Here is a 15,693-nt window from a genome sequence, read left to right as displayed (position 1 = left end):
GGCTGCCAGTACAGCGGTGGTGGTGGGAGCCTTTTCCGCCTCCTCAGCAGCGCTAAGGATGTCCGACTGCAGCTTAGGCCTGCTCCCTGCTGGCAAGTGGGCATCCCTCGAGGGGTCCCAGACTGACAGAGGGCACAGGCCGGGCTGAAGGACCCCCCCGAGTGCACAAATTTTTGTGCACCGGGCCTCTAGTATAGATATAAAACCCTAAGCAACCTTTACGACTAAATGACCAGAATGACCGCAATGACCTGTTGACCAATCGCTATGATGCTCACTGACCACCAGGGGGCAGACGCTCAATGTGGGGTGCGGCTACAGTGTTTTGGCCAAGTTCAAGCCTTGGATTAATGAAAGGACAGGGTCCTCTCATTGCCACATGCAAGTCCCAGCTGGAAGGGCAGGGCCCTCCCAGCACAATCATAACTGACGGCTGTGGTTGTAAGCTTGAACCTATGGTCCGAACACGTGGCCCCACGTGCCTTGTGCTAGAGTTCAGGTGCATGTAGTTGAGTAGGTTTGAAACTCACGAGAATGCTGTAAACAACTTGATCACGCCCCTACTTTGCCTCGTGGGATCTGCTATAAAATAAAGACACGGCTTGTGGGCGCTGGCGCTGTCTCCTCATCAGGGAGCAGTGTCCCACTGAGACCCAGCTTTCATTCTCTTGTCTGTCTTTTCTCAATCCTTTCACCCCCCCACTCAGGATCACCTTTGGCCATAACAGCTCAATGCAGGAGCTGCCCCCTGGTGGTCAGTGTGCTCCCACAGCCAACCTCCCGCAGCCCTGATGGGGAGGTTGGCTGGCCAACCTCCCGTGGCCCCTGCCTCCTGCTGGCCAGCCTCCCATGGTCCCTCTCCCTGGCTGGCTGGCCAACCTTTTACAGTCCTTCCCCCCTGCTGGCCAGCCAACCTCCCAGGGTCCCTTCCTCTGGCCGGCTGGCCTCCTAATAGGCCTCGATCACCAGCCAGGCTGAGGGACCCCCACCCGGGCATGAATTCATGCACTGGGCCTCTAGTTTACAATAACTAAGATCTGGAAAGAGCCCAAGTGCTCATTAGTAGATGAGTGGATAAAAAAGGTGTGGTATGCCCTAACCGGTTTGGCTCAGTGGATAGAGCGTCAGCCTGCGAACTGAAGGGTCCCAAGTTCGATTCTGGTCAAGGGCATGTACCTTGGTTGTGGGCACATTCCCAGTAGGAGGTATGCAGGAGGCAGCTGATCAATGTTTCTCTCCCATCAATATTTCTAACTCTCTATCCCTCTCCCTTCCTCTCTGTAAAAAATCAATAAAATATTGAAAAAAAAAGCTGTCGTATATTTGCACAATGGAATATTATGTGACTGTAAAAAAGGAGATCTTACCCTTTGCAACAGCATGGATGAACCTGGAGATTATTATTAAGTGAAATAAGCCAGTTATAGAAAGACAAATATCACATGATCTCATATGTGGAATCTAATAAACAAAATAAAATGACAAACAAAATAAGTCTAGAAGCATGGATGCATGGAATAGAATGACAGATCTCAGTGGGAGGAGGTTGGGGTGATGAGAAGAGATTAACCAAAGAATATATATGCATACTAGGGGCCCAGTGTACAAATTCGTGCACCTTGAAAGGAAATGTGGGCCATGAGGCTTTGGTGGGCACAGGGGCGGGTCTCGGCAATCCTCTGCACCCCAGCCCAGCCCCTCCTGCCATAGCCCCCGGTCCCCTGTCTGCCGGCAGCCCTGCTTCCACCGCTGCTGCTACCACGTGCTGACAGTGCCAGCCCCGCTTGTACCCGCTGATGGCGTGGAGCGATTGGGGCTGGCACCAGCAGTAGGTGTGAGCGGGGCCGGCACCAGCAGTGGGTGCAAGTGGTGGCTGCTGCCCCGATCACCCCTCAGGAGCAGGGGGAGGTAGAGAAGCCCTGAGGGTCGATCGGGGCCGGCAGCCGCTGCTCACACCTGCTGATGGGTGCGAGTGGCGGCTCTGGCGCTGGCAGTGGGTGCAAGTGGGGCCAGCACCGGCAGCAGGTGCGAGCGCCTGGTGGGACCATGGCACGTGGGAGCAAAGAATTTTCAGTAACCAGCAGAGGCTCGCCCCAATGACAGTGACTGGTGCCCTGCCTTGTTCTGGCACCCTCGCTCACCTGCTCCACCATCCCGCCAAGGCCAATGCCCACCATGTTCCGTGCTCTGTTGTCTGCTGCTGACACCTGCCATGTTCTGTGCCCACCCCGTGGTGGTCAGTGCACGTCATAGCAACCAGTTTTTCAGTCGTTCCGCTGTTCATTCTATTTGCATATTAGGGATATATATTAACCCTTTGCGTCCAATTTTATATTTGGAATTCAAACAGTCTGGTCCAAATTAATTGATGGGACTGAATGTTGAACCGGTTAGTGGTGTCGACCTCAGCCTCAACATTGGACCTGCTCCTAGCACCTGGTCTGTCGAGTCAGCCTCGATGTTGGATCTGCTCCTAGCGCCTGGTCTGTCGAGTCAGCCTTGACGTTGGACTAAAAAGGGTTAATACATAATCCATGGACACAGACAATAGTATGGGGAAGGCCTGGTTTGGGGCAGGGGCTGGGTAGAGGGTGGTAAAAGGTAGGAAAATGGGAGACATCTGTAATACAATAAAATCTGTCAACAATAAAAACCCCCCACAAGTAGCTATATGGGCTCCTTTGCTAAGCAGCCCCATTCTTTAAAAACTGTTAATCAAATCTTAAAGCTTTAGCCATTTGAATGAGCAAACAACTTATTCCAACTATTATAAATTAACTAGAGGCCCAGTGCATGAATTCTAGGTCTGGCCGGCAATCAGGGCCGATTGGGGCCAGGCTGATCAGGGCCAGACTGATCGGGGCCTGCTGGTCTGGGGGAGAGGAGTGGGGAGGGACCACGGGGGGTTGGCCGTCAGCCCCGAGGAGGGAGCTGGCCCCCTGGCCCCCCTGGGAAAGGAGCTGCATCCACTGCCACCCACCCCTGTTCCCCATCCCAGCCCGGGGCCCAAAGGCCCCAGTGGGGTTGGGAGAGGAGGCGACAGTTGCTGGGCCAGGCATGGAAGGGACAGATGCCGGACACTGATGCCGCTGTTGGCGCCCTGCCACCACACGGTTCCCCGCCTCCCCCCTCCTCCTTCCCTCACCACTGCACCATCCCTGCAGTGGGTGGGCAGCCCCTGGGGAAGGGAGAGGATGGGAGTGAGACAAACCCTTGTGTCAAGGGCTGACTTTCAATAGATTGCAGCGAGGGAGCTGCTCTGCTATGTACAAAACTCTGACCCAGAAGCAGGTCATCTATGAATGGTTTAGCACCAGGGGCTAATGGGGGCCGGCTGGCCAGGGGGAGGGACTGCAGGCGGTTGGCTGGCCGCGGGAAGTTGGCCACGGGAGTGCACTGACCACTAGGGGACAGCTCCTGCGTTGAGCGTCTTCCCCCTGGTGGTCAGTGCACATCATAGTGACTGGTCGACTGGTTGACCGGTTGTTCCAGTCATTTGGGTCATTTGGTTGTAATGGTCGCTTAGGCTTTTATATATGTAGACGGTATTTACTATACCTGTCTCATGGTTAAAAAATTTTTTTAAATGAAGTGATCAGATCTCTGATTATGTCTATGTATATATGTGTATGTAGAGGACATTAATAAAAATTGGTTTACATAAAAAGCTTTGTTTAATTGGCTTAAAGAGCTTAACCACTTATATAAATTAAATATAACAGAAACTAACACAAAGCTTTTCAGGATCACGTGATTTGGGAAAAGATTTAATATCAAAATAGATTTAAGTTTGTTGGTTTAATCAAAACAGCAATGTTATTAAAGTTAGCAATGTTTAATATAAAATTATATTTTATCTGGGTTTACTAAAAAAATAAGTTCACGCTATCTGTTATAGGGTTAGTCAACAGGAAAATAGTTTGGGATAATAATTAAATGTATCTAATGTCTCATAAAATGTTTGACTAATCTAAATATAATTATTTAAATTTAGTAAATTAAATAGATGTAAATAAAAGTTTTTTTGGTGAAACTTTTCAATAATTGCTTTATGGTATATGTTCTTAAAAATTGTTACCCAAAATCTTTTGGTAACTTGAAACTTTACATTTCTATTAAGTTAAATTAAAAGATACAAATAATTGGCCCTGGCCAGTATCACTCAGTGGTTAGAGCATCCTCCCATGCACTGAAGAATTTCAGATTTTATTCTGAGTCAGAGCACATACCTAGGTTGTGGGTTTGATCCCTGGTCAGAGTGTGTGCATGAGGCAACCGATCAATGTTTCTCTCTCACATCAATGTTTCTCTCTCCATCTCCTCTCCCTCTCTATTCCTCTCTAAAATCAATGAAAAACATTTCCTCGAATAAGGATTAAAAAAAAAAGGCAAAATTGAGACAGAATGTGAGAAGTTAGGAAAATCCCTGGGCAAGTAGAATGGGGAAACTGAGACAAGGAAATTAAACAAGGCCAAACAATTTGAACTGTTTTACAGCCAGCTGGTGAATCCCAAGACTTTATCGCCCATAAACCAAGGACACTTAAGAGAGAGTGTTTTATAGCTTGAATCACCTTGGCCTGGGAAAATAGAGAACAAAGACCCAACTAATGTCATTTGTGCCTGCTAAACCCAAGGACAGATGAAGTCAGGAAACAATAGCAAAACCCCATTAAAAGCTGGACAGACCTTAGATAAAAGTAAAACAGTAAAGCAGATCAAATGATTCATCAGCATATTAAAAATTGCATCTGGAAAGCTGATGAATATTTTGCTGAAACTCTCCCCTAAGATTTTCACCTGCAGAAGAGAGATAAACCCCCCCAAACTAAGGATATTAGCGTGGGTTCGCTCTAGAGTACACCCATGCTCCTTCCCAAACATGAATTTTTCTTCTTCTTTCTAAACTCTAAGGGTCCCCACGAGACTTGCAGCTGGGGGAGCGGTGGGCAGGGCAGCTTGACCTGGGCTCACCCCCTGATCCTGTCTCCAAGGTCCCCTTTTTCTCTGACCTCCCAGTGAGCCAAGCAGCCCCACCTTGGCTACTTCTGTGACTGTGACCTTCCCTTCCCAGGGAGCCAAGCAGCCCCGCCGTGGCTGCCTGCTTTCCTAGAACGTTCCTAGGGAGCCAAAGCAGAGCCCCGCCTAGGCTCCCCCTGCTGCTGCTTCCACCCTAAGTGCTTCCTTTGTTTCCCTTCCCCAGCTTTACTAAACACACTCTCACACCTCTGAACTCCTCTTGTGAAATCCTTCCAACACGAAGTCAAGGCCCCGCACACTACAGGCCGGCCCGAGGCTGACCCACTCTGGGCCTGTCCCTGTCTGGTAATAAAGTGATTGAATATCTAGATCATTTCCAAATTAGGTAAAATACTGAAACATTAATTGCTAAATGAATTTACGTACTTTTGGCTTCCTAATACAGAAAAACTAAAGATATTTGGGTCATCTAATAAAATTATTTTTGCTAGGTTAAGGAAACATGTTTCTAAAAATTATAAAATATATTTACTAGTAAAAGAATCTGTATTTCTAGAGATTTTAAAATGTATTCATAAATTTGCTAATCTAATGAATAATAATTGCTTATTAGTTGTCACTAAAATTAAGATTTCTAAGGGTTAAAGATTCTAAATAATATGGAAGAAATTAATGTTTTCAATAAAAGGTGGTATAAGGTATGGAGATATGTTTTCATTAAGGAAAAGGAAAGTAATTTTGTCCTGTTTATTTCAGAATGGAAAAAGAGAAAGATTTTTAACTCTTATAATTAAACTGGCTAATGTTAAATTGTTATTATAAAGGTTTTAAAAAGATTAACTAAGTTTTAATATCATTGGTATGCTTATGTAAAGCTAAAATTTAATGTTATTTCTCTACTAAAAGAACAAAATTTTCCGATATTATTGGTATGCTGTTAGTAAGAAATTATAAAGGGAACAAAGATTTTATATTTTATTTAGATGGTTTCCTGGACTCTGTATCATCAGGCCTTTAATTGCTTAAGTAAATTGAGACTTCTTAATATTAAAAGAGCTAAATTTGCTTATAACTATTTAACTTTCTGTATTTGCCTGCAAAGCTTTTGTTGCCATGATTAGATTAGTAACTTAAATATTGTTCTACAATAGCCTATGATCCTATTTGACCAAATGTTTTTAAATTGTTGATATGTTTGACAAACTTTCCAAGATCAGATTCTAAATTAAATCTTATTGACCTGGGAGTACTGTTTCAGAGGGCCCCTGAGCACCTCAGAGATTTGTTCTCTCTCTTTATAAAGGAAAATGTTAAACTAATTAGGCTTATTTGGTATGTCAAATTATATGGGAAGCATTGTGAAATAGATAATGCTAAACATTTCATTATATTTACTTAGATATATTATTAATAAGTTATAAAAATTATGTAAAATTCTTAAAATGCTAACATATCCTGGTAAAGTTATGTCTCTTATCATGTCTTTAAAATATAAACATTCATGCCCGGCCAGTGTGGCTTAGTGGTTGAGCATTGACCTATGAACCAGGAGGTCATGGCTCGATTCCTGGTCAGGGCACATGCCTGGGTTTCAGGCTCGATCCCCAGTAGGGGGTGTGCAGGAAGCAGTCAATCAATGATTCTCTCTCATCATTGATGTTTCTATCTCTCCCTCTCCTTTCCTTTCTGAAATCAACAAAAAAATATATTTAAAATGTAAACAGTCAGGAGCTAACCCAGAAATTGCCTATAGACACTGACGAGAAAAGAAATGGCCCTTTAAAAGCACAAACCGCTGTGTAAATTACCTTGCCAAAATTAATTTATAAAAGAGCTTTGTTCTCTCTTATTTATTTTACAAAACTACTAAAAAAGAATAAGGATGAAACAAAATGACTGTATATAGAAAACAAGACATGTTTTCAGTAGAAGGCATGAAGCATGGAGATACACTTTTGTTGATGAAAAGGAGAATAAAATGTGTTTTTTGGATAAGGAAGAATATAAAGAACATGGGTATTTTTTATGGCAAAGAAAGAAAAAGGAAAAAGAAACTTTGCCCTAAAATAAAATGATTGTCTAAAGAAAAGGGTGGAATGTAAACTGGGATGTTGCAGAAGGTTTGTGGAAGAGGGATCTTGAGAAAAGTTTATATATAGTCAATCTAACTAAGATTAGAATGTATAACTAGTCAATTACATTCTTTTTTTTTAAATATTTCTTTATTGATTTTTTACAGAGAGGGAGGGAGAGAGATAGAGTTAGAAACATCGATGTGAGAAACATCGATCAGCTGCCTCCTGCACATCTCCCACTGGGGATGTGCCCGCAACCCAGGTACATGCCCTTGACCGGAATCGAACCTGGGACCCTTCAGTCCGCAGGCCGACGCTTTATCCACTGAGCCAAACCGGTTTTGGCATTACATTCTTTATATGTATGTATGTGAACTAACCAGATCTTTAACCCAGGCCCTTTTTAAGCCTTTTGCCATTTGCATACAATTACTGTTTTACTCTGATGTTTTGGCAAAAAAATATTCCTACCAATGTGTTTCATCTTCAAAGAGATTATAACTTTGAAAATGTAACACTGAACTGGAAGGAGATTTACAGAACTCTAAGGAAAAACTGGATTCCTAAAACTGCTCACAGGAGGATCAAGATCAGTAAGGATTGATTAATAACATGGGAATGAGTGAATTGCTAAGGATGATTACAATTTTTATGACTTTTGATATGAGATACTCATTTTTTTATCCTTATTCTTCAGATATAAGATTTTTTCCCCCCTGCCACATATGACCTATAGCAATTTGGTAAGTTTTACCTTTATAAGCAAAATTAAAACATCATTTATCTTTTCTTGCCCACAAATCCCTTCAAAATTTCAAGTCTTCTTTTTTTGTTGTTTTTCCACTTGTTTTTTAGTTCCTTCATATCTCACAAATAATATGCGAGACCAAACACTCACTATAATAATTATTGTTTTCTTTTCCCCCCTTAATATCTATCTGGGAAGATAACTCAACATTGGACATCATCTCCCTCCCCACCCCCCTGCCCCACAGTCTGTGCAACTTTTATTTCAGTCAGAAGTAATCAAATCTATGTACAGTCTAAAAATAGTAAAAAGATGAGTAAAAAGGTCCTGTAGTCCTTCAGGAAGGGGGATGGAAGATGGACTGGGCGAGCATTATACCTGGAGTGTAGAGAGAGGGTCTGGGCACTATCCTGGCAGCAATGATGACAGAACCAGACAGAGAGAGACCTGTCGGGTGCAGGATCAGGAGGACACTGCCTGGCCTGGTGAGCCTGCCCACCTATCCCCAAAAGGGCAGGCAAAGACCCTGAGACCAACCTGGCTTGGATAGGCCTATGGTGGGCCCAGAAGAAGCCAAGACCTGGCCTGGATTCTGTCAACAAGTCCAAACCTTCACAGTGCTGTCCACAGCCCCTGAGAAGAGCTGGCCCCGGGGCACAGCCAGTGCAGTTATACCGCTCTGGTGACACAGCAGGATCTGTGTGCAGATCATGTTGTCCATACTCCAGACCCTGGGAGACTGATCATAGGACAAGCTGAAGACTGGTCTAGTCTGGTGTTGAGATGACCACTAGGGCATACACGGTGCCAACATGGCCTGTCAGGGTCTGCACCTGCTCCTTGGACTCGATGTCTCACACATGGATGAGGTTCTCATAGGTGCCACAGACAATGTGGTGATTTGTCACGGCAATAGAGTATGCACTGCCACCAGATGTCTATAGGACATGGATGCAGTCGAGGGTCTGGATATCCCAGATCTTGATTATTTGGTAGGAACCACTGTACAAGTAGCTCTGGGCAGCCACCAAGGCCTGCACCTAGTGGTTTAGGCCTGTTAGCTTCTTCTTCAGCTTCAGCTCAGTGCCCAAGGTCCCAGACCTTGATGGCCTTCAGGGAGCCACTGAAGAGCATGTTGTGTGAGGAGACCAGTGTGCACACAGTTGTCATGGGCCCGGATTGTGTTCACCTTATGCAGGTACTGGATATCTCACACAATGATGGTGCAGTCGCTGAGCTGCTGTAGAGCTTGCACCCCTGGATGCAGAGTGCCAGCACAATGCCATCATGGCCCTCCAGTGTCTTCTGGCACTTGTACATAGTACACGTGTCCCATACCTTGATGTTCTTGTCAGAGGAGCCACTGGAGTAGACACAGAGACATCAGATGGGGCCCTGTTGGCCCCAAAGTTTCCTTTGTACTTGAAGATCTGCTGTGGGTCATAGGATCCTAGGATGCCCATGTTGAGCCATGCATTGATGTGGGATAACTCATTGTTCAACATGGATGTGTCCCTCTGGAACTCCATGAGCTCCTTGCTCAACTTGCTCTGGTTTTCATCCAGGACATTGAACTTGAACTCCAGGCTCTTCTCCAGCTGGTCAATCTTCTCTGAGAACTTACCCAGCATGGAGCACAGGAAGGTGATCTCCTGGTCCTTCTGGGCCCACACCACGTGCATCTCATGGAAGTAGTCATCCATCTCCTGGAGGAACTCCTTCAGGCCCTCAAAGTGGCAGGTCTCCAGATGGGTCTCATACATGTTGTGGTTCCCAATGAACGTGCATGTGTACTTGGAGTGGGGACACTTGATGTGCTTGTACTCTTTGAGGTGGGCCTCCAGATTCATCTTGAAAAGGAACGGGCAGTTGGGGTTGTTGGGACACCACACAGGCCTGTAGTCACAGCTGTTCTCATGGTCCTTCCAGGCACTGAGCTTAATAATGAAGGGGCACCCTTGGGGGTCCACCTCAAAGATGATGGGCTTCCCGACCCCTGCTGCCTGACAGTATGCTTGCAGTGGATGGAGAGCTCCCTGGGGTTGCTCGGCCATGGCAATGTTGTTCACCACCACTGCAGCTTGGCATTGTCCACAGGACACTTCTCTGACTTTAAAGCACATCTTCGACAGAATGTATGCCCACACATGGTGATCACAGGGTCCTTAAACACACTGTAGCAGAGCTGGCAGCACAGCTTCACTGAGAGCTGCTCGGCAAAGACCAGTGGCTCCAGCTCCTCCTTCTCCTCAGGCAGCGAGAACATGGAGCATAGTAGTGAATGGAGTGCAGGGAGCGAATGGATATGGCCAAGCCAGAGTGGCGTGGGGTGCTCATGGGGGCATGCTGTCCTCCTCATCCTGAGGGGAGTAGGCAAGGGTGCTGGAGGAGGAGGCGTCCTGCGGTGCTGTTTGTATGTGCTGGTCCCATCCGCTTTGGTGATAGTGGTGACAGCTGAAAAGGCAGGCCCAAAGGTCGTTTCCATTCTGGTCCTGGTGATGATGTCTGGGGTGGGAAGATTGGTAGGTCTCCCAGAGAAGCGGTTGTACCAGGCGCTTTTGCCCGAGCTCATGATCTAGAGAAGCATCTAGGGTCCTCCGGTAGCATTCCCCTACCCGTCACCACCCAGGAGTGGCAACACCCTCCCCCTTCATTGTGCCCCCACGCTGCCGGCCTGAAAAGAGATGGGCATCATCTTTAAACCCACTTCTCAGGTCAAAACATGCAACTAGTCACACACATAGTCAAGGATATTCACGCCTGTGATGTCAACCTTAGGGAAGTTACCAGATTTGGAAAACCCCTTTTTCCTTGGGCAACTATTGCAATAACCACCATGGCAATAGCCAATCAGACAAATCTTTAAATTCCTTTGCATGAGTTATATTAGAAAATAAAATTCCTTTTGACCATATCCTAGTTAAGCAAGATGGTTTGCTCTGTTGTTAATACCTCCTGTTGTACTTTGATAAGACACCTGTGGTAAAATAGAGACAAAACTAGATAGAATCAGGGCATAAACCAAATGATTCAATATAGTGTCCACTGACAGCTCATGGTTCTTGAATATCTTGGTTCTTTAATACCTGACTACTCACAGCTTTATTGAGGGTATAAATCCTGGTTCAGATTTATTCTTCAAATTGGACTTGGCATTTTGTTTGTTATTATAGGAAATTTTGCTGTTATAAAACTTTGTTTTGCATAGCTCAGTGTTAAAATGATACCACCCCAATAATGGTTGCTCAACATTTTGAGATGAAGTCTTAGATGAGAAACCTCCAGATGTTGCCTTTAGAGAAACATCATGGTACAGCCTTCCCCTGTTCCAGTGCTCTTGCTGCTCAAATGTGGCCCAGTGTTCCTTTAGGAAAAAGAAACCACTTTCCCTTCTACGTAGGACATGACATACTGGGAATGAGCTTTCCTGGTGACAAGGGACTGGCAATGGCATGATATACTGATAATGAACCTTCCTGACAATGGAGGACCATTGCTTTTAATAACTTATCAGTGCTGCTTTCTGGTAATTGATCAGTGATGTTTTCAAGGAATAATATTCATCAAAACAGGAAAAATGTAACAAAAATAAGGAACCACTTTAAAATGCAGCTGGAGCTGCTACCCCACAGGAACTGCCTTGCACACCTTATGCCTCAAACCTTGGAATGCTAGAACAGGGCAGAATCACCTTGGGACTGGGCCTAAAGCAACACTGTGCCCCGCAGAACTGTTTGCAAAGATAATAAGAAAGCAGTTATTATGACCACTGGACTGAAAATTAAAAAGTTGTTTAGAATTAACATCATTATGTTATGTTACCGGCATCAAAGAAATGCCTTCCTTATATGGATGTAATTCTTCCCTTTCCCCTTCTCATAAATACCCGTTGCCTTTGTCAGAACACTATTTGGGTTTCTGTCTGAATCAGTTATTCCCGAATAGTTATGCTTTGATCTCAAATAAACGCTTGTTGCCTCTCACTTTGGAAGGTATTTTATCTTTAGGTTAACAATACCTATGTAAATGCAACCTCCACAACAACCCCAAAGGGTGAGGCTTGGAGAGTTTCTGGGTTGGTGAACAGGTGAAGTTTTGGAGAGTGGTGCACCTGGAGAGGGCATGGAAGCTCCTTGCCTCTTCCCCATACCTGGTCCTATGTTTCTCTTCCATTTGGCTGTTCCTGAGTTATATCCTTTTATCATAAACTGGTGATCAAGTAAGTGAAATAATTCTGAGTTCTGTGAGGCACTCTACCAAATTAATCAAACCCAAAGAGGGGGTTGTGGGAATCTCCAATCTATAGCCAGTTGGTCAGAAGCACAGGTGACAACTGAACTTTTGATGGCAGTCTGAAGGGGCGGGGGTGGTATTGTAAGACTGAGCCCTTAACCTGTGGGATCTGACATTATCTTCAGGTAGATAGTGTCAGAACTAAGTTGAATTGTAGGACACCCAGCTGGTGTCAGAGAATTGCTTGCTGGTATAGGGAAAAGCCCCCACACTGGAATTGGGTGCAGAACGTTAGCAGTGTATTCCCTGGAAGGGTTGCTCCAGCCTCTCATTTGAGGGGGATCAATGCTTAGGTTTCCTACAGAATAACTAGAAGTGAAAAGACTCAGAGCTGTAGAGGCAGGTGGATGCCAATGCAGATGTGCACAGAGACCAGTGAAGGACATGGCATCAGGAGGGCACCATCTCAGACTCTGAAGCCTGACTGACAGGAGCCACCAACAGAGATTGCATGCCTTCGGTGAGAGCAGCTCTTAGGAGTTCTCCATGGACTCCTGTGTTCCCTCTAAAAAGGCTTGCAGCCCGTGTACAAAGACGGTATGTGGAAGTCCCACCTGGTTGGATGAGAAGAAGGGTATCTGGACAAGAGAAAATGAAGCAGCATGATGTTTGAGAACAGTTGCTCTGAGCTTTTGTTCTGTGAATCACAGATGATTAACAAAAAACCCCAGAGTGAATGAACGACTTGATCTGTCAAACTTTGAGAGATATTAAAATATCCTGTCATAATTTCTCCTCCGTTCTAAGACACATTTCATTTCACCTTTTATTGTTTCTGAAATCAGGATGTCTAATAATCACAGTCGAAAGGACCCTCCCTGCTACCTAGAAGAGTGTTTGACTCAGCAGATTCTTGCCTGGGCAGCTGCTGGCCAGCTCATCTCAGGTGGTGTGACCATCCAGGTGCAGGCAAACACCTGGCTCAGAGAACAGCTATTTGTCTTTGGTAAGTGTCTACAGACCTTCAGGAGACACAGTGGTCTAAATTGAACTAGGTGACTTTAACCAAGTACAAGAGGCCAGTGAAGCACAGGGTCCTTCTACTGGTCTGAAATCTCACTTTAGATTCTAAAGGGTTAATGGGGCCAATGATAGCTCAGATTGGGGATGGCCATGTGTACCCGATTTGCTCTGCATGGCTGCTGTGACCAGGGGAGGCTCACAGCTTGATTCCATTTCAGTTCCAGCCAAGGTGGGAGCGGCTGGTAGTGAGAGTGGGCGTCTGTCACATGGCAAGGGGCACAGAGCTAAAAGGAGCTGCTTTCCTCCCTTCCCATCTGTTAGGAAATCCTATTAGTGAGCTATCATATCAGATATATGCCAGCTTATTTCAGTTTCTCCTTTTTCATAGCAGTTTTTAAGTGATATATTTGATAGCATGTTATTACTTTATCAAGGTAGTGGATGGTGCCCTTTATCAAAACAAAATGCCCCTATGAGATTCATTTTATTCGTTCTCTTTTGATTCCTTGCGGTGTATGTATGTTACAGGTGCACATATCTTTCATTCTCTGGAACCCTCTTTTAATGTCATTTCACTTTTAACCTTCCCAAGTCATTGTGTTTTGATATTCTCTAATTGACAACATCCATTGGATAATATTTTTTGACCTAGAATTAGATTCTTTTAAAATAAGAATCTCACATTCACCTGTAGTGTTAGGAGTTATATAGTTCATCTTACTACTACCCCATGTCTTTTGTGTTTTCAATCTTTCCTTTCTACCTCCTCTGCTTTCTAAATTTTGCAACATGAGCTTATATAAATGTAAGTATATGCTTGTTCTAATTATGTAAAAATTATCAGCTTGCTGTTACCATTTAAAACCACCATTAATTAATGAAATACTTAACCTCTTCTTAAATTGTCAATGTTAGGAGTGAAGCTGGCTGCTCCCACTAAGATGGTAAATTAATGCTCTGACTTCTCTGTTATTTTTGCAGGCATTTAGAAGCTGCCATTCAAAGCTTCTTCTACTAAATCTTTCCCATGCTTACTGCCTGTATCAGTCACGTATATATATTTTTAATTTTATGTGTCTTATGATGTCCTAGGACTAACCATTCTTAGAGATGGTAAGGGCTTGGGAGCACACCTTTAAGATGCAAATCTGCCTTATCTGTCACATATCAGAACAATATTTTCCCTGCCCCAAATTGTCCCAGGGCCAGGCAGCAGGCAACTAGAGACCAGCCCTAGAGCTGAAGCCTGCTAGAGTTACTCAAACTGGCCAGTTCTAACCTGTTTCCCCTGTCCTGCTCCCCTTTCCACCAGGAACCCCAATGAAAGCTCTGGCCTAGTCTTCTGCCCCTTTCTGCCCCCCAAATACCTGGTGCTTCCCCATGTGGCCCTGTAAGGCATGGCACGCCCTTCTCTTGGAAAATGTAAGTAATAAATTCTTCTTTCAATGTCATTGGCCTCTCTGTGTCCTCACTGTCACCTCCATAAATCAAAGCCCTGTGGGTACAGAGGAAACACTGCTGCCTTCATCTCTGAGGATTTGGTTCCACTGTCCGAGCAGACCGTGTGGCCTGGCCTCCCTGCAAGGTTCAGACTCAGCCAGCCTCCTCCTATCCTAGAGGACGCAGCTCCCCTGTGTCCTAGAGGAGCCTCCTTCACCTCAGGCCATGATCCTACCTGAGTGGAGGGGCTGACCGACACCCCCACCTTGTGCTTCCAGCCTCATTCCCTCCGCTAGGGGTGACTGCATTCTGGCAGTTTTTCTGAGAGACTCCTTAGGAGAGTCAGTTTGCATGGCACATACACTCAGTCCTGTCTACACAAACTACAGAGTCTTCCAGTTGTTTCAGGGAATCTGGCAGGAGGCAAGTCTGAGTTCAATTATTACTGTATGCTGAGGTTACCCCGCAGTGGTTTCCTGTGTCAGCCTAAGATTGAAGCCAAAGACATAATAATGACAACAGAAAACACAGCAGGCATTTCCACAAAGAACCAAACAATGAGAACCCTGGTGGGCCACCCTGGTCAAGAGTAAGCTGTCCAGTGCCCATCAGAGTGCCAGGATGTGGCAGGGTCACCAAGGACTGTGTGTGTTGAAATCACTTGGAGGCTCATAAAAATGCTGCTTTTGGGTCCCAGCCTCAACCTAGGAATTAGAATCTCTCAGGAGGAGCCTCAAGTTCCCCATGTTGCTCCGAGGCATACTAAATGCTGAGAGCCTCCAGCACAGAGGAGGGGCAGGCCAACATTTGCTGGGGGTCTGCCCTGCTCCAAGTGCTGTGTCTAACACTCTGCATGAGTCCTCTCAAAACTCCCTGAAGCAGAGACCCTGAGCTCCCACGCTGGCACCAGGGCACTCACCCTGCAGTCCCCTCGCACGCAGAGGCTGAAGGCATCCTTGTAGGAGCATCGTGTCCCATCATGCACCATGCGCTTCATGGACACTACCTCCCCGGTTTCCTTGGACTCACAGTAGAGGTGGCACCTCTCTTTGGCTGAAAGGGAAGAGGGGTGTTAGGGAAAAGTGTGGGCTGCTCTGTTCACCTTCTTTCCCAAGTCCACTCATGAGAAATTCCCATGAGGGTCTTCTTAAGACTTACTCCCCTCCCGCACCCTCCTCCTTCCCCCCTCCCTGT

General features: G+C 45.4%; 1 protein-coding gene and 1 pseudogene across 1 annotated transcript in view; both read right to left on the bottom strand.

Moving 5' to 3' along the window:
* Positions 1 to 15,693, bottom strand: part of ADAMTS2 (ADAM metallopeptidase with thrombospondin type 1 motif, 2) — a 284,941-nt gene that overhangs the window by 38,751 nt on the left and 230,497 nt on the right. Inside the window, exon 13 of the mRNA XM_005870719.2 lies at positions 15,419 to 15,552. Within this exon, the coding sequence (XP_005870781.1) occupies positions 15,419 to 15,552 (134 nt within the window). The remainder of the gene's footprint in view (positions 1 to 15,418; positions 15,553 to 15,693) is intronic.
* LOC102244341 lies at positions 8,252 to 10,375 on the bottom strand (annotated as a pseudogene).

This window comes from Myotis brandtii, unplaced genomic scaffold (assembly GCF_000412655.1).
Source record: "Myotis brandtii unplaced genomic scaffold, ASM41265v1 scaffold321, whole genome shotgun sequence".
Lineage (NCBI taxonomy): Eukaryota > Metazoa > Chordata > Mammalia > Chiroptera > Vespertilionidae > Myotis > Myotis brandtii.
The sequence above is the reverse complement of the archived record's forward strand: the minus strand, read 5'-3'. Positions and strand labels throughout refer to the sequence as shown.